This window comes from Macaca thibetana, chromosome 1 (genome assembly GCF_024542745.1).
Source record: "Macaca thibetana thibetana isolate TM-01 chromosome 1, ASM2454274v1, whole genome shotgun sequence".
Classification (NCBI taxonomy): Eukaryota; Metazoa; Chordata; class Mammalia; order Primates; family Cercopithecidae; genus Macaca; species Macaca thibetana.
The window spans coordinates 62,054,500-62,072,427 of NC_065578.1; the positions used below are offsets into that span (position 1 = coordinate 62,054,500).

At 35.2% G+C, this 17,928-nt stretch overlaps 1 protein-coding gene across 3 annotated transcripts in view; it reads left to right on the forward strand.

The window, feature by feature from the left end:
- The window catches only part of ATG4C (autophagy related 4C cysteine peptidase), a 118,363-nt gene that overhangs the window by 80,337 nt on the left and 20,098 nt on the right, over positions 1-17,928 (forward strand). For 2 of the 3 annotated variants that reach the window (XM_050755054.1, XM_050754953.1), the window contains exon 11: positions 363-1,527. The exons of the other annotated variant lie outside the window; for it this stretch is intronic. In XM_050755054.1, the coding sequence (XP_050611011.1) occupies positions 363-530 (168 nt within the window). In that variant the 3' untranslated portion in view covers positions 531-1,527. Of the gene's footprint in view, positions 1-362; positions 1,528-17,928 lie in introns of those variants that run through there. 3 annotated transcript variants of the gene reach the window in all.

Below are 17,928 nucleotides of genomic sequence, written 5' to 3' on the forward strand. Positions count from 1 at the left end.
GTGATACCATTTTGTTTCATTGTCTATTACTACCTAAAGAAGATAAATTACAACCTAACTCTCTAGTATTTTTTCAAACTAATGTGACCAGAAAACTTACTTTGGGGAAGTGGGAGGTGTGAGTGAGCATATTCTTTGATGATTTAATCCCAATGAAGAAGCATGTATTTACCTATAAATAAACAATACAATGCTAATCATTTTTTGTCTTTTAGCCAGAACAGGTAAAGGAATAGCACTGGGTGAATGTAAATGAAAGAAGCTAACAGGGGAGGTTCAGGGCTAAAACGGTAGATTTGTCATGTGGTCTTAGTGTGCACTATTGCATCCAATAAGGGATTCTTCTATACTTTCTGTTACAGATGCTGAAATTTTCTTCTAAGGAGAAATATCCCTTATTTACTTTTGTAAATGGTCATTCCAGAGACTATGATTTTACATCTACTACAACCAATGAAGAAGACCTTTTTTCAGAGGATGAAAAGAAACGATTAAAAAGATTTAGCATGGAAGAGTTTGTCTTGCTTTAAAGATTAGCACATTTGTGCTTGATGAGAAGAATTCCGTTGAAAGGGGAAAATGAAGAGAAACAAGTGTTTTCGAAACGTTTATTTTCACAAATATCTTAATTTTTTATGTTCTTTAAGAAAAAGAACATTTGAAAATATAAAAGTTTAAAGATATTTTTCTAAAAGAGGAATGATTTAATGAATCTTGCTTTCTAATAAATAAATTGAGTGATTCTGGTTGCATTCCTATTTCCCTAAGATCTACTAGTGATAATTCTACCTTAACTGTAAGCCTTTTAGTCTTCAAAGTCTTCCACCTGAGCCCATTGTTCTCATGGAGGTTTTGTGATATTAACCCTCCCCCAAAGACTGGGATCACCAAATAGTTTCAAAATTCTCGGTTTGTACTAATGACCAGAAGATCAGAGAAGGAAACTTTAATGCTGTCTAGCCTACTGCTATTAATGCAATCAAAGAATGCTTTTGCATATGTCTTGATAATTAAATAGTATTTGTTAACTGTGATATGCATACACTTATATAAGCAGAATTATGAGTTAAAGTAATATTTTGCAATATGATTTTTATAATGGCTCCTCATTATGCTTGCTGTTGAACCTTTTATGAGGAGTGAATATAAAGTATTGGTTTTCCCTCACAAATTTAAAGGTTATGTTATTAATACCATTATAACTGCATCCAATCAAATCAGATAAAGGCAACTATAAAATAGTAGTAGTGTTTGTTTCCTATCCCAAGGGCAAAATTTTATAGGAACTCAATTTATTATGCAGTTTTCAAATCTAAAGTACCAAGAAAGATGTCACTAGGTTCTCTTCTATGTGATTTTTGTTTTTTATATAAAGCAGTGTAGTGGTGTTTAGAAGCTGAGGCCACCTATAAGGCAAATCTGCCTTAAGTGTATTATTTGTTACTTAAAGGCAAATTTGTGATCTAAAAGTACAAGAGTGATTATTGAGCTAGGATTATAAAATACATAATAAAGATGTGAGAAGATAAAATGCTTTTGTTTTGGTTTTAATGTTGGGATTATTTTAATCCTTTCATTTGAAAAATCGGTGTCTCAAATGAATTCTGTTCATTTATAATAAATGCATATATTGCTTTGAAAACAATATTAATTTTTTTAAGTGGAACTTTCATGTTTCAGTGTAGAAACGTTACTTATAAAGACATAAAATTGTGTATCATCTAAAGTCATTGATCTCTTCCATCAGAAAACCTATTTGTTTAGAGTTGCATGTAAAGCTGAAAGAGAGGGTGGGTGGATTGTTTCAGTATACCTGATGAGAAAAATCAGGTTTGACATTTCTCAGTGAGGATGACTTACTGAATTGAAATAGTCTGAAATCTAAAAATTTTCTTTAGTCTAGATACAGACAGGACAAATTAAGTCCAATACTAATTTTCCTAGAATGTGAAAGCAATATAGGAACCAGAAGCCAGTGGTATACCAGATTTTATACAGTGCAGTCCTCTGATCTAAGCGATTGCAATTTACTGTTCCTACATAGCTGCAGTATTCACAGGATTCTACAGTAAACACATCCAATGAGAGCACCCATGCCTTCAAGTGGGTCTGAACCGGTTGTCAATGTTCTTACAAGAACTAATATGAAAGCTTAAGAGCCACAGAATAGCATTGTTATTTCCTCAACATATTTAGGGATCATTTTTAGGTAGATTATTGGAATGAGACAAGATTACACCTGGGCAAAGTTAATGTGAGAGGAGGCAAAAATTTCCTTTACATTGAATTGTGTGGAAAACAGTATATTTTACAGACAAATCTTACAATACAGTCATCCTCATGACTGGGAATAAATGTTTGGAATCAAATTGTTTTACATAGTATGCACACATAAAGATATTGACTTATATGTGTAAGTGAATGAATGCATGCGTGATAATTGAGAGAGGGTCAATTTATTTTGCCTGGTAATTCACTTTCAGTCAAAGACCAGCCAAAAGTTATGCTAATTTTTTATTTGGAAGGCAGCAACAAAAGTATATCGTTAGAGTTAGAATAAACGTACTGTACATCCTGGTTTCAGACTTTGTTGTGAACACAGATTTCATTTCAAGTTCTGACAGCTAGTAAACTCAGTCAATAAAGCTTATGGATGATCTCTTTCAGCCTGGAATAAAGGAAAGTCAAAAAGGACAAGATTCTAAGATGAGTGTTCTGTTAGAATTATGATAGGAGAATCCTCCGTTTGCACATCAATATTAAGATACTGGATTTTACCATTAACATTTCAGAAATGAATTTTTAAAATTCTTGATGTGACTTTTTGATGGTGAAGATTTCTTTTCTCTTTTCTTCATAAGATTTGACACTTTGAATACCTTTTTGTCAAGGTGTTAGCCACCAGCAGGCAATCTTAAGAGTCACAATTTGCTGAATGAGTGAAGGAAAAGATCCTTTATAGTGTAAGTATAACCAGAAAATTTCCTTGAGGTATTCATATTTCTGTTTTTACATTAAACCAACCTCATTAAATCTGTATTAGTGAGAAGACAACTGTAGAGGATTAAAAATTTAGGTTGCTTTTGTGTTCTATTATCATTAGGATTTAACATTGTCCGAGGGCAAACATATCTAAATATGTATGCTAATTCATCTTGTTTTTAGAAGAATTAACAGCAAAAATGACTTAGCTATATAATCTATCTAATTTTAGGTAAGAATCTCTATTTTCTAGAGATCTCTAGTTCCCTTCTATTATTTAATACTAGTAGAAAGCACTTTATTCTTTTTCTTATTTTATTTCTTATTATACTTCTAAGTTCTAGGGTACATGAGCACAATGTGCAGATTTGTTACATATGTATACATGTGCCATGTTGGTGTACTGTGCCCGTTAACTCATCATTTACATTAGGTATGTCTCCTAATGCTATCCCTTCCCCCTCCCCCCACCCCACAACAGGCCCCTCTTTTTTTCTTTAATTTTTACTAGGAAGAAATTTCATGTTCATAGTTTAACACAGATCACCTTTAATAGCTTGCATTTGACATTGTCTTTTTGACTATATGTTCCTACATAATCATGAAAAACTATAAAGGATTTTCTAAAATCAAGAACAGGAGGAAGGACAGATAATGACAGAACCACTTGAAAATATGAAATCACTATATGAATTGTTACTTAAACAGATACGGGTAGGAAACCGAGAATTTAAAATCATGGTGATATAGAAGCAAGATATTCAGAATATATGATAGACGCAATTCTTGGAAAGGATAAGGGATTATTTTCTATATAAAAGGAGAGTAAATGTCTTCCCCAAAAAAACTCTAGGCGAGTAAATATTTATCGTGTGATATTTACTATACCCTCAGTGTTGTCAGTCAACCACCATTCCATAGTGCTATTTATTTGAGCCTTTATACTGAGTACTCAGATACAGAACTGAAAAGGTGAAACATCAGGCCAGGAAAATTGGAAACATCCTATTGATTCTAAAATATAAATTTTATATCATTTTATAGTTTGAATCTTAAGTCAGTTTTAAAATCTTAAGCATTTTTGTGTGACTTTCATGGTTATTTAAAGACTTTTTCCTTGCCTATAAACTTTGAAAAATATTATATTTAGAGTTGGTATTGCAGACACATTTTTGAGTTAGCATTTTCCTTCCTTTTTTACAGTCCTTCTTGACGTTATTGGTGGCAAGCAATGGCCCAAAACATTCACAACTACAGTTATAAAATTTCACTTATTCTCTCACAGTGACAAGAAAAATATGCTAAATGTGGAGAATACATGTTATTAGAAGGGAAGATTACTCTTTTACTGTGCTACCCTCTCTGCAACCAGTTCTTCTAGAAATGTAGAAACTCAGTCTTCCAAAATTGTCATCCAAAAGTGAATGATAAGAAAGTGTTCTACTCAGAATTGTCTTTCATTTACATTATTTAAAAATTATTTATAAATATACAGTATTTATATGTATTATAAATACATATTTATACTAAGATAATATACATTAATAAAAATAGAGAAGTCAAGGGTTTTATAAGAAGTTATTTTACAAGCAGGAAAGGTAAACAAAAGAAAGCTGAAATCCAACAGAAGTTATAACAAGGATGAGAGAATGGCTAACAGCAAGTTTTGAGTGTATCTAGGCAAATACACCATAGCAAACTGATATAAAAATACATGAATTAAAAAGTATTGTGGGTTGGGATGATTTAAAGTTAAATGTAGGCAGTAGAAGAATGTAAATACTGATAAGGGCCAGTGGATATGGGGCTACCATGTTGCAGAACTCCACGGAACACTATTTTTAGTATATGTTATATGAATGGTACTCCCTGGAATTGGGAAATGTAGCATTTCAGTTCCTAATATTTACATGCTACTTGCTATTTATGCTGCACTGTTCAGTTTAGTTCACTTGTATTAAAATATAGCTAATGAATGTAAGATGGGGAATTAGATCTGGGATTGATGGGATGATTAATATGAGTTCTGGGACTTAGATGATCACATAATGGAACAGGTCAGGAGAGTCCATGTCAACTGTCTGGTTATTTAAATTATTTCTAAAATACTTTAAATAGATATCATATGGAAAGGATCAACACATACTTACATGATACTTCAACATATTACTTTCATTTTTCTATACTCCCTTCTACTTCAGGTTCATAGTCTCATTACTCTTTAAGCATGTTCAATAGGTTGAATTTTGATTCCTATTTCTTTATTCTGTTGATGAAGAGGGCCACCACTTATTCAGTCTTTCGTATTTGGATCTATATACTGACTGTTTTGTGCCTCTGACCTGCATGTTGGTCTTTCCCGTGACTTGTGATTGGCTTCTAGACCCGATCTGGGCTTGGCCAGTTTTATGGCCACTAGCACATGTCTATACCTAGAGAGACACTCTTGATTTTGTGTGTAATATGTTCCCATAAACACTTGAGACAGTTGAATATGAAGGAACTGAACAATAGAAATTTTAAAACAGTGTTTTAAGGAGGGTTCTTATGCAGAGAGTTAAAAATATCAAAATATTTAAAACGAAATTATTTTTAATCATATAGGCTTTTACATGGTCTTGATGAGACACTTCTGGTATCACACAGATGATCTTTATTTTTGTTCTTTTGTAGTAGAACATTCAATTGACTGACTTAAAGTTAACTTATAGTAGAATATACAGTTGACTGAGCATTTCATTGAGGCTAATGATTATTTCTGTCTTTATATTAATTAAATTTATGAGATCTACATTTCTTAGCACTAGTTTTAGCACTGTGATTTTTCTGTTTTCCTGCAAAGTAAGAGGTAATGAAATATAAAATCCAACAATTATCTAATCTGCTATACAAAGATTGTGATATTAGCTGGCAGGCAGCATCAGCTCAGAGCTCAAAGTGCATCTTTGTCAGATGATGTTTAAAAGTCCAAATTATATAATGTTTAAGGTGGCTCAGGGGTGTCAGATGATATATGTCTAATGTTTGCATAGTTCTGTATTCTTTTTGTTTTGGCCATTCTACTTGTGGGTAAAGTAGTATCTTGTGGTGTTCTTTGTTAAATAATAGCTTTATTGAGATGTAATTTACACATTAGACACTTCAACCTTTTAAAGTAAAATAACTTTAAAAACCACAATTTAGTGGTTTTTAATATATTCATAGAGTTGTGTAATGATTACTATTACCAAATTCCTATTTTAATTACCCCAAAAGGAAGCCCTGTACCCACTCACTTCCTATTCTTCACCCCTCTTTTTTTCCATCCCCAGCCCTAGGAACCACTAATCTACTTTCTGCCTGTATGGATTTGCCTAATCTGGACATTTCATCTAAATGGAACCATACGCTATATGTCCGCTATACTTCTTTAACTTGCCATAATTTTTTTCAAGGTTCTTGCATGTTGTTACATGTATTTGTTAGCACCTCGTTACTTTTTTTATGACAGTAATGTTCTATTAGATAGCTATACCACATTTTCTTTATTCATCATTTGATAGACATTTCGTTTTTTTCTACTTTTTAGCTACTATGAATAATGTTGTTCAGAACATTCGTGTACATGATTTTGTGTGGGTGTGTATTTTCATTTCTACTGGATATTTGCCTAGTAGAAGAGTTGCTGGTCATGTTGATAACTATGTTTAACTATTTGAGGAACTCCTAAACTGTTTTCCAAAGTGGTTCACCATTTTACAATCCTAGCAGCAATATATGAGGGTTCTGGCTTTTCTACTTTCTCACTAACCCTTGTTATTGTCTAGCTTTTAAATTTTAGCCAGCAGAGTATGTGTGAATGGTACCTTATTTTGGTTTTGATTTTCATTTTCCTAGTGACTGATAATGTTGAGTATCCTTCTATATACTTGTTGACCACTTTCATGTCTTCTTTGGAGAAATGTATATTTAAAATCTTTGCTCATTTTAAAATTAGGTTATTTTTGTTTATATTATTGAGTTGTAAGAGTTCTTTGCATATTCGGGATACAAGTACTTTATCGGGTATATGATTTACAAGCATTTTCTCTTGTTCTGTAGGTTGTCTTTTTAGGTTTTTTTTTTTTTAATTTATTTTTTGGCAGAGTCTCATTCTGTCACCAAGGCTAGAGTGCGGTGGCATGATCTTGGCTCACTGTGACCCCCACCTCCTGGGTTCAAGTGATTCTCGTGCCTCAGCCTCCCAAGTAGCTGAGATTACAGGCTTGCACCACCATGCCAGCTAATTTTTGTATTTTTTTAGTGGAGATGGGGTTTTGCCATGTTGGTCAGGCTGGTCTTGAACTCCTGGCCTCAAGTGATCTGTCTGCCTCGGCCTCCCAAAGTGCTGGGATTACAGGTGTGGGCCACCACGCCCAGCCATCTTGTTACTTTGTTGATGGTATCCTATGAACTACTGAAAGTTTTAATTTTGATAAAGTCTAATTGATTTTTTTTTATTCCTTGTGCTTTTGGTGTTATATTTGAGAAACCATTGATTAATTCAAGGTCCTAAAGGTCTGTACCTATACTTTCTCTTAAGAGTTTTATAGTTTTAGCTGTTACATTTAGGGGTTTTTGTTTGTTTGTTTTTTAGAGAGAGTCTCCCTCTGTCACTGGAGTGCAGGCTGGAGTGCAGTGGTGCGATCTGTGCTCACTGCAACCTCTGCCTCCCAGGATCAAGCGATTCTCCTGCCTCAACCTCCTGAGTAGCTGGGATTACAGGCATGCGCCACCACACCCAGCTAGTTTTTGTATTTTTGGTAGAGATGGGGATTCACCATGTTGGCCAGGCTGGTCTTGAACTCCTGACCTTGTGATCCACCCGCCTCGGCCTCCCAGAGTGCTGGGATTACAGGTGTAAGCCACTGTGCTTGGCCTAGGTTTTTTGTTTTTTTTTTTAAATCCTTTTTGAGTTGATGTTTGTATATGGTGTGAGGTAGGTGTTTATATATGTTCTTTTGCATGTAATGTCCAGTTGTCCAAGCACCATTTGTTAAAAAGACTACTCTTTTCCCTATTGAATAGTGTTGGCACTCTTGTTGAAAATCATTTGATTGTAAATAGAAGGGTTTATTTTTAGACTCTCAAATCTATTCCATTTAGCCTCATGCCAGTATGACACTGTCTTGATTACCATGGCTTTGTAATAAATTCTGAAATTGGGAGGTGTAAGTCCTTCAGCTCTGTTCTCCTTTTCCAACATTACTTTCGCTGTTCTGGATCCCCTGTATTTTCATATGAATTTTAGGATCAGCATGGCAATTTCTGGAAAATTTTTTGTCATTTCTTTCAGTCTTCATTTATTTACTCTTTTTTTTTTTTTTTTTTTTTGAGACAGAGTTTCGCTCTATCACCCAGGCTGGAGTGCAGTACCATGATCTCAGCTCACTGTAACCTGGGCTCAAGCTATTTTCTCGCCTCAGCCTCACAAGTAGCTGAGATTACAGGTGTGCGCTACCACGCCCAGCTAATTTTTGTATTTTTAGTAGAGACGGGGTTTCACCATGTTGGCCAGGCTGGTCTCGAACTCCTGACCTCAAGTGATCCACCTGTCTCAGCCTCCCAAAGTGCTGGGATTACAGACATGAGCCACTGCACCTAGCTCAGTCTTTATTTTTAAAATATACATCTTTATTTTTGTTATTGAAATTTTACATAGGATAAAATTGGCTCCAAATGCTGAAGATACATGTTTATAAAGTAAAACATGCAAAATATAGTTCTTAGAACTGTGATCATGTTGTGTAAGAACAAATCAGTTATAGTAGATTACCTTATACCATTGCATCATCCAGAACAAGTGCTTCAAAAGTAAGGCTTTACATATTCACCCAATACTACTAGTTTGGAAAAAATTACAAATCTTTGTATTTTGGGAAAAACAGATGCTTAATTTTTTGGTCAAACTCCAGTGTTATACAATGGAGAAGACATAATGACATGGTTAAACTGTAAAGTCAGACTGGCTCAGCTCAAATTGTGACTTTAGCACTTACCAGCAATACAGCCTTGAGCAAGTACTTAACATCTATAAAATGGGGACAACAGTCACTGTCCTAGTATAGTAGCAGCAGAAGGCTGTTGTAAGGATTAAGGGAGGAAACATGCGAAACACTTATTAGAAAAGTGCCTGGCACACAGTAAGTACTCAATAAGTGTTAGCCTTTAAAAGTGTTGTGAAGATTTTATTCATGGCAGTCTCAAGATTTGAAAAGACTTTAAAATTCCTTTTTTTTTTTTTTCTGAACTGGCATTGGAATGCAAAAATTAGGAAAAATAAGACAAAAACATCTTAATTCTATGCTAATATTGAATGTCTGTAGTGAAGCACTACAGAATACATTGAGACTTTTTAAAAAGTGACACTTCTGTCAGGGAGCTTAGAAATTTACTTAAGGATGGGGAAAATACACAAAAAACTCATACATGATCGAGAAAGGGAACGTTTATAATAGAAGTTATGCAAAGCAAAAGGTTATTTGGTTTCAAAAGAAGACAGCTCACATATGATGATGGGGATTAGGCAAGTCTTCCTGGAGGAGGTGGCATTTTGGATGAATTCTAAAAGTCTGATTTGATTTATATACAGGCAGTGATAAGGTGAGTATCTGAACTTATAAGAAACAACACAAAGACCGAGAGACAGGGTCCATGGTTCTGTTTTCTAAACAAAAGTGGGTTTGGGGCAGGGGTCATCCCCATGGAGCACAGTTGAGGTGCATGTGGCTGGTGTTGGTTTTGTGCTGGCTAGGGAGCACTGCTGGTATTTAGTAAGGGGGTGATGCTAAACATTCTGAGATGACTGAGGGCTGTGATGGTCAGGCTGAAATGTATACTTAGGTGGATGCCTAGGAGAGACACAGGAAGAAGAATGCTATGAAGGAAAAAACAAAGGGTGTAGAAATCAGAAGAGCAGGGGTTTAGTTTTAACACTTTAAAATATGAAGATTTAAAATTGGAATGTGATTTCTCAAGCCCTATTCTTAGATTCTGTTTTACCTAGATATAATTCTATAGATTCTATGCATATACTTAGTGAATTTATGTGTAAACTTAGTGAATTTAGATGGGGCAGAGAAAGAGTAGGTCATTTAATGCAGGGGTTCTTAACCTGATGAACCCATGAATAGAATTTAGGGGTTCATGATCTTGGGTTGGAAAAATGTTTACATCTTTATTTTTACTAACATCTACCTGAAATGTAGTATTTCCTTTCAATAAGAATACAGACAACAAAATATAGCAGTGTTAGCAGTAGCTAGAACATTACTACTAATAGAAATTACAGATATTTTTATATTACAGCTAATATAGATACCTTGAAGTATTTACACTGCTTTGAAATTTTGGTAAGTTTTGCTGCTAGGATTTTTAAATGTGTTAATAGAGAAGCAAATATATTACTATACACATTTTCAAAAATTTTAGTAACTATTCCCTTTATTCATGTGCATTTTAATTTACATTTAAAAACATTTTTCTGAGAAGGAGACGCTAGGCTTTCCCAGACTTCCAAATGATGTAAAGTGATGAAGTTTGGGAAATATAAAAGTAGAAGGTTGTGAGAATGATAGGAAAAACAGAATTTCAGGCTGAAATTTGGAGTTGGAGCATATTGAGTGAAATAGATGGTGTAAGCATCTGCAGAAGAGAGCGTGAAGTGACAATAGAGTCATCTGGAAGTGGGAATGCAAAGCTACCTGAATCAGAGGGATTTAAATGGAAGGAGGAGTCTCCTTGCTGGCTAAGTTTAGGAGAGAATTAGTACTGCCAGGAAAATGAAAGTTTGAGTTAATGTTAAGAGATAGAGGATTAATGATTGCCAGTGGCAACAACTGACATTTATTGGGTGCTTACTAAATATAAAATACATATTATTTAATCTTTGCAAAAATTCTGGGAAGTAGATACTTTTATCCTTGCCATTTTACAGATGGAGAAATTGAGGGTCTGATATGTTAATTTCCCACGTTAGCACAGTTGGCAATCTGCAGATCTGAGATTTAAACCTCTCTGGATTCCAAAGCCTGCTCTCGTTTTTCCTATATCATATTGAATTAGATGTTCCAAAAGACCAAGAGGAAGAAGCTAGAGAAAATGGCATGTGAGGACTGAGCCAGATGGGGATGAAAGCAGGGAGACTGTGGAAGGGAAGTCTTTGACCTGGTTTTGGAAATAATTTTGGAAAATGGGTTAAAGACACAGGCAGTCTGGGTGGTAGGCTTGTGGGGGTGAGGAGATGAGGTGGCATTTGATGAAAATTTGCTTATATTTTAGTGGCATTGAGAATCAAGTCCCCATTGTTTCAGAAACTGTTACACAGATGTAAATTTACGTAAGATGCTCCTTTTCTGTCTTCCCTTGGCAAGTACTCCTGCCCACCCTGAGGTGGAGAACTTGCTCTTAGTAGTAGCCTTATGAGGTGACATTTTGAGCCTTCTCTTTTTTGCCTGGCCTTCAGACCCCAATTTTCTAGAGACTGCAGTTGAGAAAGACCTTTTGTTACTGTACAATAGGGGGAAAACTCCCAGTGGTATAAAACAGACTGAGGACTTTGCAAAATATAGCAAGTTCATGTCTGCTAATATGTTAAGTTATTTGGCCTCTCTAGTTTAAGTAGTGATTTGTTGTTTTCATGCTAATACAAATTCTTGTATTAATAGGAGCACGGCCCTGGGTTTCTTCATCCGTCTGGGAAAAATTACTTGTTTGATGGTAAACAAAGAACAGAAGAATTGGTTCACTGTCCTCATTTTAAAAAAAGATGGTATGAAGCAATAGTGGAATAATTTTAATTGTAACCATCTAACACTTGCCATCAGTAAGATCATTTGTGTTCTGATTTTAGGAAATGGAGTATTAAAGAGTACATAGTGCATTAGAAATGCAAAACATGACCACATGTTCTCAGGATTTTGTCAGTGTTACATGAAAGAGCACTTGTATTGGGATGCTCGACTCTGAGGGTATTCTCTGTTCAGTGTGTATTTACAGAGATGTATGAATATTTGATTAATGAGTCATGGTCTCCGGAGAAATTTAATAACTGTATTGCTGTACAAAGCCAGGCCCTTAACTGTTAACACAGCTGCCAATAGTGTCATTGACATTGCGGCCCTTTCTGAATCTAATATATTCTGTGGAGTAAATTCCTTGGTTAAAAAGGGATCTGTGAGAGACATTCAGTTATCTGTTTTGAACTTCACTTAATTTACAGGCTCTGATTTGTAAAGATTTTTCCAATGAAAACAAGCAGTGATAGGGAAACTTAAAAATGACCTTTTTAAAAATGATTATTTTTCCCAGAAATAAGTTAGAAAATCATTGATAAATAAAAAGGAGTTGATTATCCTCTTCAAGATTGTCTTTTGGGGATTTGGTAATCATTTTTGTCTTGCTTGTCATCTAAGAAATATCCACAAGAAGTTGAAATATAAAATATATTTGCGATTTAGATATGTAGATCTCACATGTATTAGAATGTCCTAATCTAAATTCATTATTAAACATAATTTAATGCTTTTTCAGCAATAATTGAAGGCTAATTTATCCTTTCTTCATTCTTTTTGTTTTTAATATCTGTGGAGAAATCAATTCTAACTTTCAAAGTTAGGTAGGTATTTTAGTAATGTTACTTTGGTTTAACTGCTTGAGTAACAGGGAGAAATGTCAAAAAAAGATAAATTTAGTGCAGGATCTTTCGCTGGAAGCTGTAACTGCAGGTTAGAATTATCCATGCTATGCAGAATTTCCTGCAACACTTCTCCTTAGGGCCACAATGCATTACAGCAGACGTATAATGAAGCTGCTATAAAATCTCTGGTAATTAAGGGGGATTTGACAGTAATTGCAACAGTGAATCAACTTAATTATTACCTGCTTCAAAGAGAGCTAACCTGATGTTATAATCTAACCTTTTCTACTTTTAAAATGGGAGATTAAACAAGTATATGTAGCATTTAAGAATTAAATCTGTTGAGATAGAATTGTATTAATATACTTCTAATATATACTTTATGCACATGTACACATCAGCTTCTCAAGAACCCGCACCCAACTCTCTCTGATCCATTAAAGTTATCTGGTATGCTCTGGAAATTAAACCAAAGGCACATCTCTTATTTAAGTCAGCTTCTCCCTAAGCCACAAACAGACCTTGGTTGTGGTTAACCTGACTTCCACAAAATAAAAATGCTTTCTTAATATTAGCACATAAATCAAAGAAACACCAAAATTATTATCATTGCTTACGTTAGGTAGACCATCTCTTAGAATCTTAAAATATCATCAAAAGTGCAAGTAAAGCCAGGTGTGGTGGCATATGCCTATAATCCCAGATACTTGGAAAGCTGAGGCAGGAGGATTGCTTGAGCCCAAGAGTTCGAGAATGTAATGAGCTACGATCATACCACTGTATTCCAGCCTGGGTGACAGAGTGAGACCCTGCCTCTAACTGATATGAAGATAAAGATTTAGAATTACTGAGAGCTCTTATCTAACTTGGTATATCCGACTTGGCACAAGGATCGAGATACCTGTTTCAGCCCAAGTTATGTTGAGGGTAACACATTTTATAAATGGTCTCCTCTCACTTCTATTGCCTGCTATCTTCCCACAAGAATGGGAGTGGAGAGAGAGAAAAGTAGTGTGGTTTTGATATGAATTCATGTCATATACCATGTATTACCAGGTACCTACTAAATGTAATCAATACCAGGTTATGTATTGTTTGGCTCCCTCTCTAGCAGATTTCCCCAACTCTCTTTTCTGCTTTTAAGCCTTATCATACATATACTTGTGTCTTCATTGGCTTTAGCTTTACTACTACTGTCAATGGCAGAAACCACAATTACTTTTGCACCAAACTAATGGCTCTCTTAACTCTCTAATTATAGCAAGATTGGTCTACAGTAGTTTTGTTTTGGAGTTGAATCTTTGGTTTGGTTTTGTGTGTGTAGAGATCCAATTACATGACTTGTTTCATAGGAGGTGATTGATTAGGCATAGGTTTGGTACAGTTTGGGGATGGAACAGTCTCATCCTCAACCAATGTTTTCCACACTAAAAGTATGTTCAGATGAACATGAACCAGAATTGAGTTTTCATCTGGGGCAGCAATAGGTTAGCTGCTCAGGACACTTGGGCAGGCTTTGATCATTGATCTTACAAGATTTTGTCTTCTGGTGTATTGCAAATTCAGCCTGGATTCCCTGAAGGAAGACTGAGAGCACAAGTTATATACCTTGTTCTCTGTTTTCTTGCCACTAATCAAACTCTTTCTTGATATGGAGGCAAATAAGCACGGTCAACAATTGACTAATGAATAGGGGAATTAAACAATGTGAATTATAATTTTGATTTGCTCACTGGACTGACCTGGGGCAAATTGTCTAGAACCTCTTTCTGTTTTATTCTTATGCTAGACTGAATTACAACTACTCCACAGGGATCTCCTAAAATCTGTTTCCTTTTTTGTCTGTTAGAAAATTTTCATGAAGCAGGTCACCAAAGTAGTGTCTTTAACAAGTTAACACAACTTCTAAAGGTGCCCATTTTATGGTCAAGGATTCTCCTATTCCATGCAAGCCACGGTTATCTTTAATTCATGCCCATAACTTATAATTTACCAGGGATCAGTTACCTATGTAGCAGTTATACCTGACTTTTTGTCTTTTGGATGGTTCATTCCTTGTTAGTAGTTAGGTAGGTATGAAGTTAGTAGGTATGAAGCTCAAACCAAATGATTTTTACTTGATAATCAATGTAACACGGCTATGGGAGGAAGATGGAGCACTTACTATTCTAGGCACTTTAAATGCATTATCTCATTTTCATACTAGAAACAAATCTTGAGACTTAGATTAAGAAAATTGCCCAAGGTATCTAGATTATAAATGATACATTCAGGATTCAATCCTAGATCTGTCTGATTCCATAAGTGGTTGAAACTACTAAATTCTGGATTCATTTGTGGAATTAATTAATTAAAGGAACAACCATATTGCTCCTTTCTGAGATATCACAGGTGAAAATGTACAGGAGAATATGTTCAGGGTTTCACTGAAGACCTCCCTGAAATACAATGTGTTTTTAATGTCACCTTTTTCAATGTCAGACATACTTAAGAACCAATAAGTTTTGAAGCTTTTACCTTCCAGGTTAATGCTCCCTTTCAGTTCTTCTCAAGTCTTTTCCACAAGCAAAACGTACTGACTTCTTATGAACTTTATGAAGAATGGGTATCTATTTAGAGACCTGCATGGTAAAGACAAATTGTCATACTTCTTTGTTCTTATAGAATGATGGAGTAAAAAAAAAAAAAGTTAGGAATAAGTTTTCTGAGAGAAAGTTAATTACACAACCATCTCAGTTATTCAGGGACAGAATATTAGATTAAGGATATATTCATTCCTGCCTTGGGCAATAGAAAAGGATTTTTCAGTTGGCACTAAGGTGGTCACAATAAGGGATTAAGAGAGAGTTGGGATCATCCCAAAAAGTGACCTGTCTTTGAAAAGTGGCAAAGTTTTAAGGAACTTTAAAGATTATCTAGTCCATTGGCTTTTTATAGATGAGGCCCAAAAAGATAAAATTACTTGCGCAAGTTACACAGCTACCTATGACAGAGGTGTTATTAGAATCTAGCTTATTTTAGCTGAGAGAAAATTTATCTCAAAGAGTTTATGTTTGGCAACTTTAATATAAATAGCAGAACATCTGACATCTTTTTAAAAATCGAATCATGTTTAAGTAAACTGGGTTCCGTTGATTTTCCAGACTACAGTCCTGAAAAGGGATGGAATTCTTATTACAGAAACTGACTTTCCTTTGCTGTCCAATTAGAGCATTGACGTAGATTTGGGATATTGAGTGAAGTTAAAAAGAAAATTGTAAATTAATAGTAGGGGGAATCAGTCTGAGCATCTTTTCAACAATATTTCGACCCCTGCCTCCAACTTGTATCTTGGCTTTTTGTTTTACTGTTATTGGGTCACTTCTCCAAGAAGCATAGGAAACTAGGTGATTGCCAGTTGTAACTTGAAAAGGAGGGTAGGATCTGAAAAGAAAAGGAATGGAAATTTTTATTATGAAATCTCTATTTCAGTTATCTATTGCTGTGTAATAAATTATTGTCTTAACCTAATAAGGACGTGTTATTCCTAGTGATTTTGTGGTTGATTGTGCTCAGCCGTGAAGTTCTTCTGCTCCACTTGGTGAAGCTGCAGTCACTCATCCAGCTGCTTTCAACTGAGAGTTCACCTGGAGTTTAAACTTCCAGGATGTTCTCTCATCTTTCAAGACTACTCTCCAAGTGACCTCTCATCATTTGATAGTCTAACCCAAATTTTTCTACAGCATGGCAGCTGGCTCTGAAAAACACAAATGCAATGACTTCCAGGACTTGTTAAGACGGGGTAGGATCTGGCACAGTGGCACTTCTGCCACATTCTACTGAGCAAAACAAACCCAGCTCAGAGTCAAGGGTAGGGGAAATAGATTCCATTTGTCGATGGGAGAAATGGTAAATAATTTTTTTGGCCATCTTTACCACCATCCCAACTTTTTAGGATATCAGTTTTCATTTCTCAACCAATGTTATATCTGAACTTTCTTAACACTTCAATATCCACATCAAATATTTAACAAATGCCAGTATTTCCTTAGTCCAAGCAATAACCCATTTCTTTCCTCAGTTCCCCCCAAAACAAAGAAATTCACAGACATACATGACTTAGGAAAACAGTAATATTATGCCTTCAAGAAATCCTCAATTTCAGAGATGACAAGAAGATTTCTAATTATCTGTGTTGGAGCTGAGGCAGATTTTCCAGCCCCTTCTACTTTTTAAGGGTGTAAAAACAGCCTCAAGTCCTAGGAAATTTAAATTCTGGAATAAAAAGAAGTATGAACATATGAGAGTGAGCCAGAGAGAGAATTTTGGCTGGAAATTTAGATGAATAATTTGGTCCAGCAAGAAGACCCTATCCATTTTCCCTTTGGCTGCTTAATTCTAATTTATCTAATAGAGTCTGAATTTAGTGAATCATCTTCTCTGACCAGGTAGCCCTCTGCCAGAACAACAGAAAGTGCCAAACTGCCTCAGCCACGATGGCCAATTTGACATGGAGATATTATAAAAATAGCAATGAGGGATCAGTTTTGCTTCCCCATAACTTTAATTTTTATATAATTATGCAGGATCTACACACAGGCACCCATGTCTACTTTTCTGCTGCAAATGTAGTCATTACAGAACCAGCCAGGCCCACTTACTGAAGCATTTAGACAATGATGGGTATGGGTGTTATGGAGTGGATTACACTGTAAAGACAGCAATATGATTTTGAATCCCCTTTTCCCTGAAGGCACCAGCAGAATCACCAAGAGGCAGCCTATTCCCCCTCAAATGAGATATAGCAGTTTATCATGTCAGACTACGCCACAGAGGATTAAGGCTATACGGCTTCTGGCTGTCAGAACCAGGATTTCATCTTGGGGCCCCTCAGGCCATATGGAGGAAGCCTCAAAAGTTCATTCTTCTTTTTCCATTGTCTGGCATCTTGTCTCCATTCCCATCCCAGTGTCCTCTTTTGACCAATCTTATAGCCCAAATCCAAATCATGTGTTCGACATGAGCTTCATAAGATTTTCCTTCTATTCATTAAAAGAAGCCTCTCCATTGTGTCCAAATAAACTTAGTAAATACAAATATGAGAGGATGCATTTTATTTTAATTTATAAATGTCAATATACTTCTACAAACTTAGGGAACTGTCTTTTAACCTTTGGAACAATTCTGTGGAAATAATTTGAAATTATTTCTGCTGACTAGGGACAATCTACGGAGACAGGATCATGAGAGGAAAAATATACATATGTAATTCTTTTGTGAAGCTACAATATTAAGATTCTGTTCACGACTCT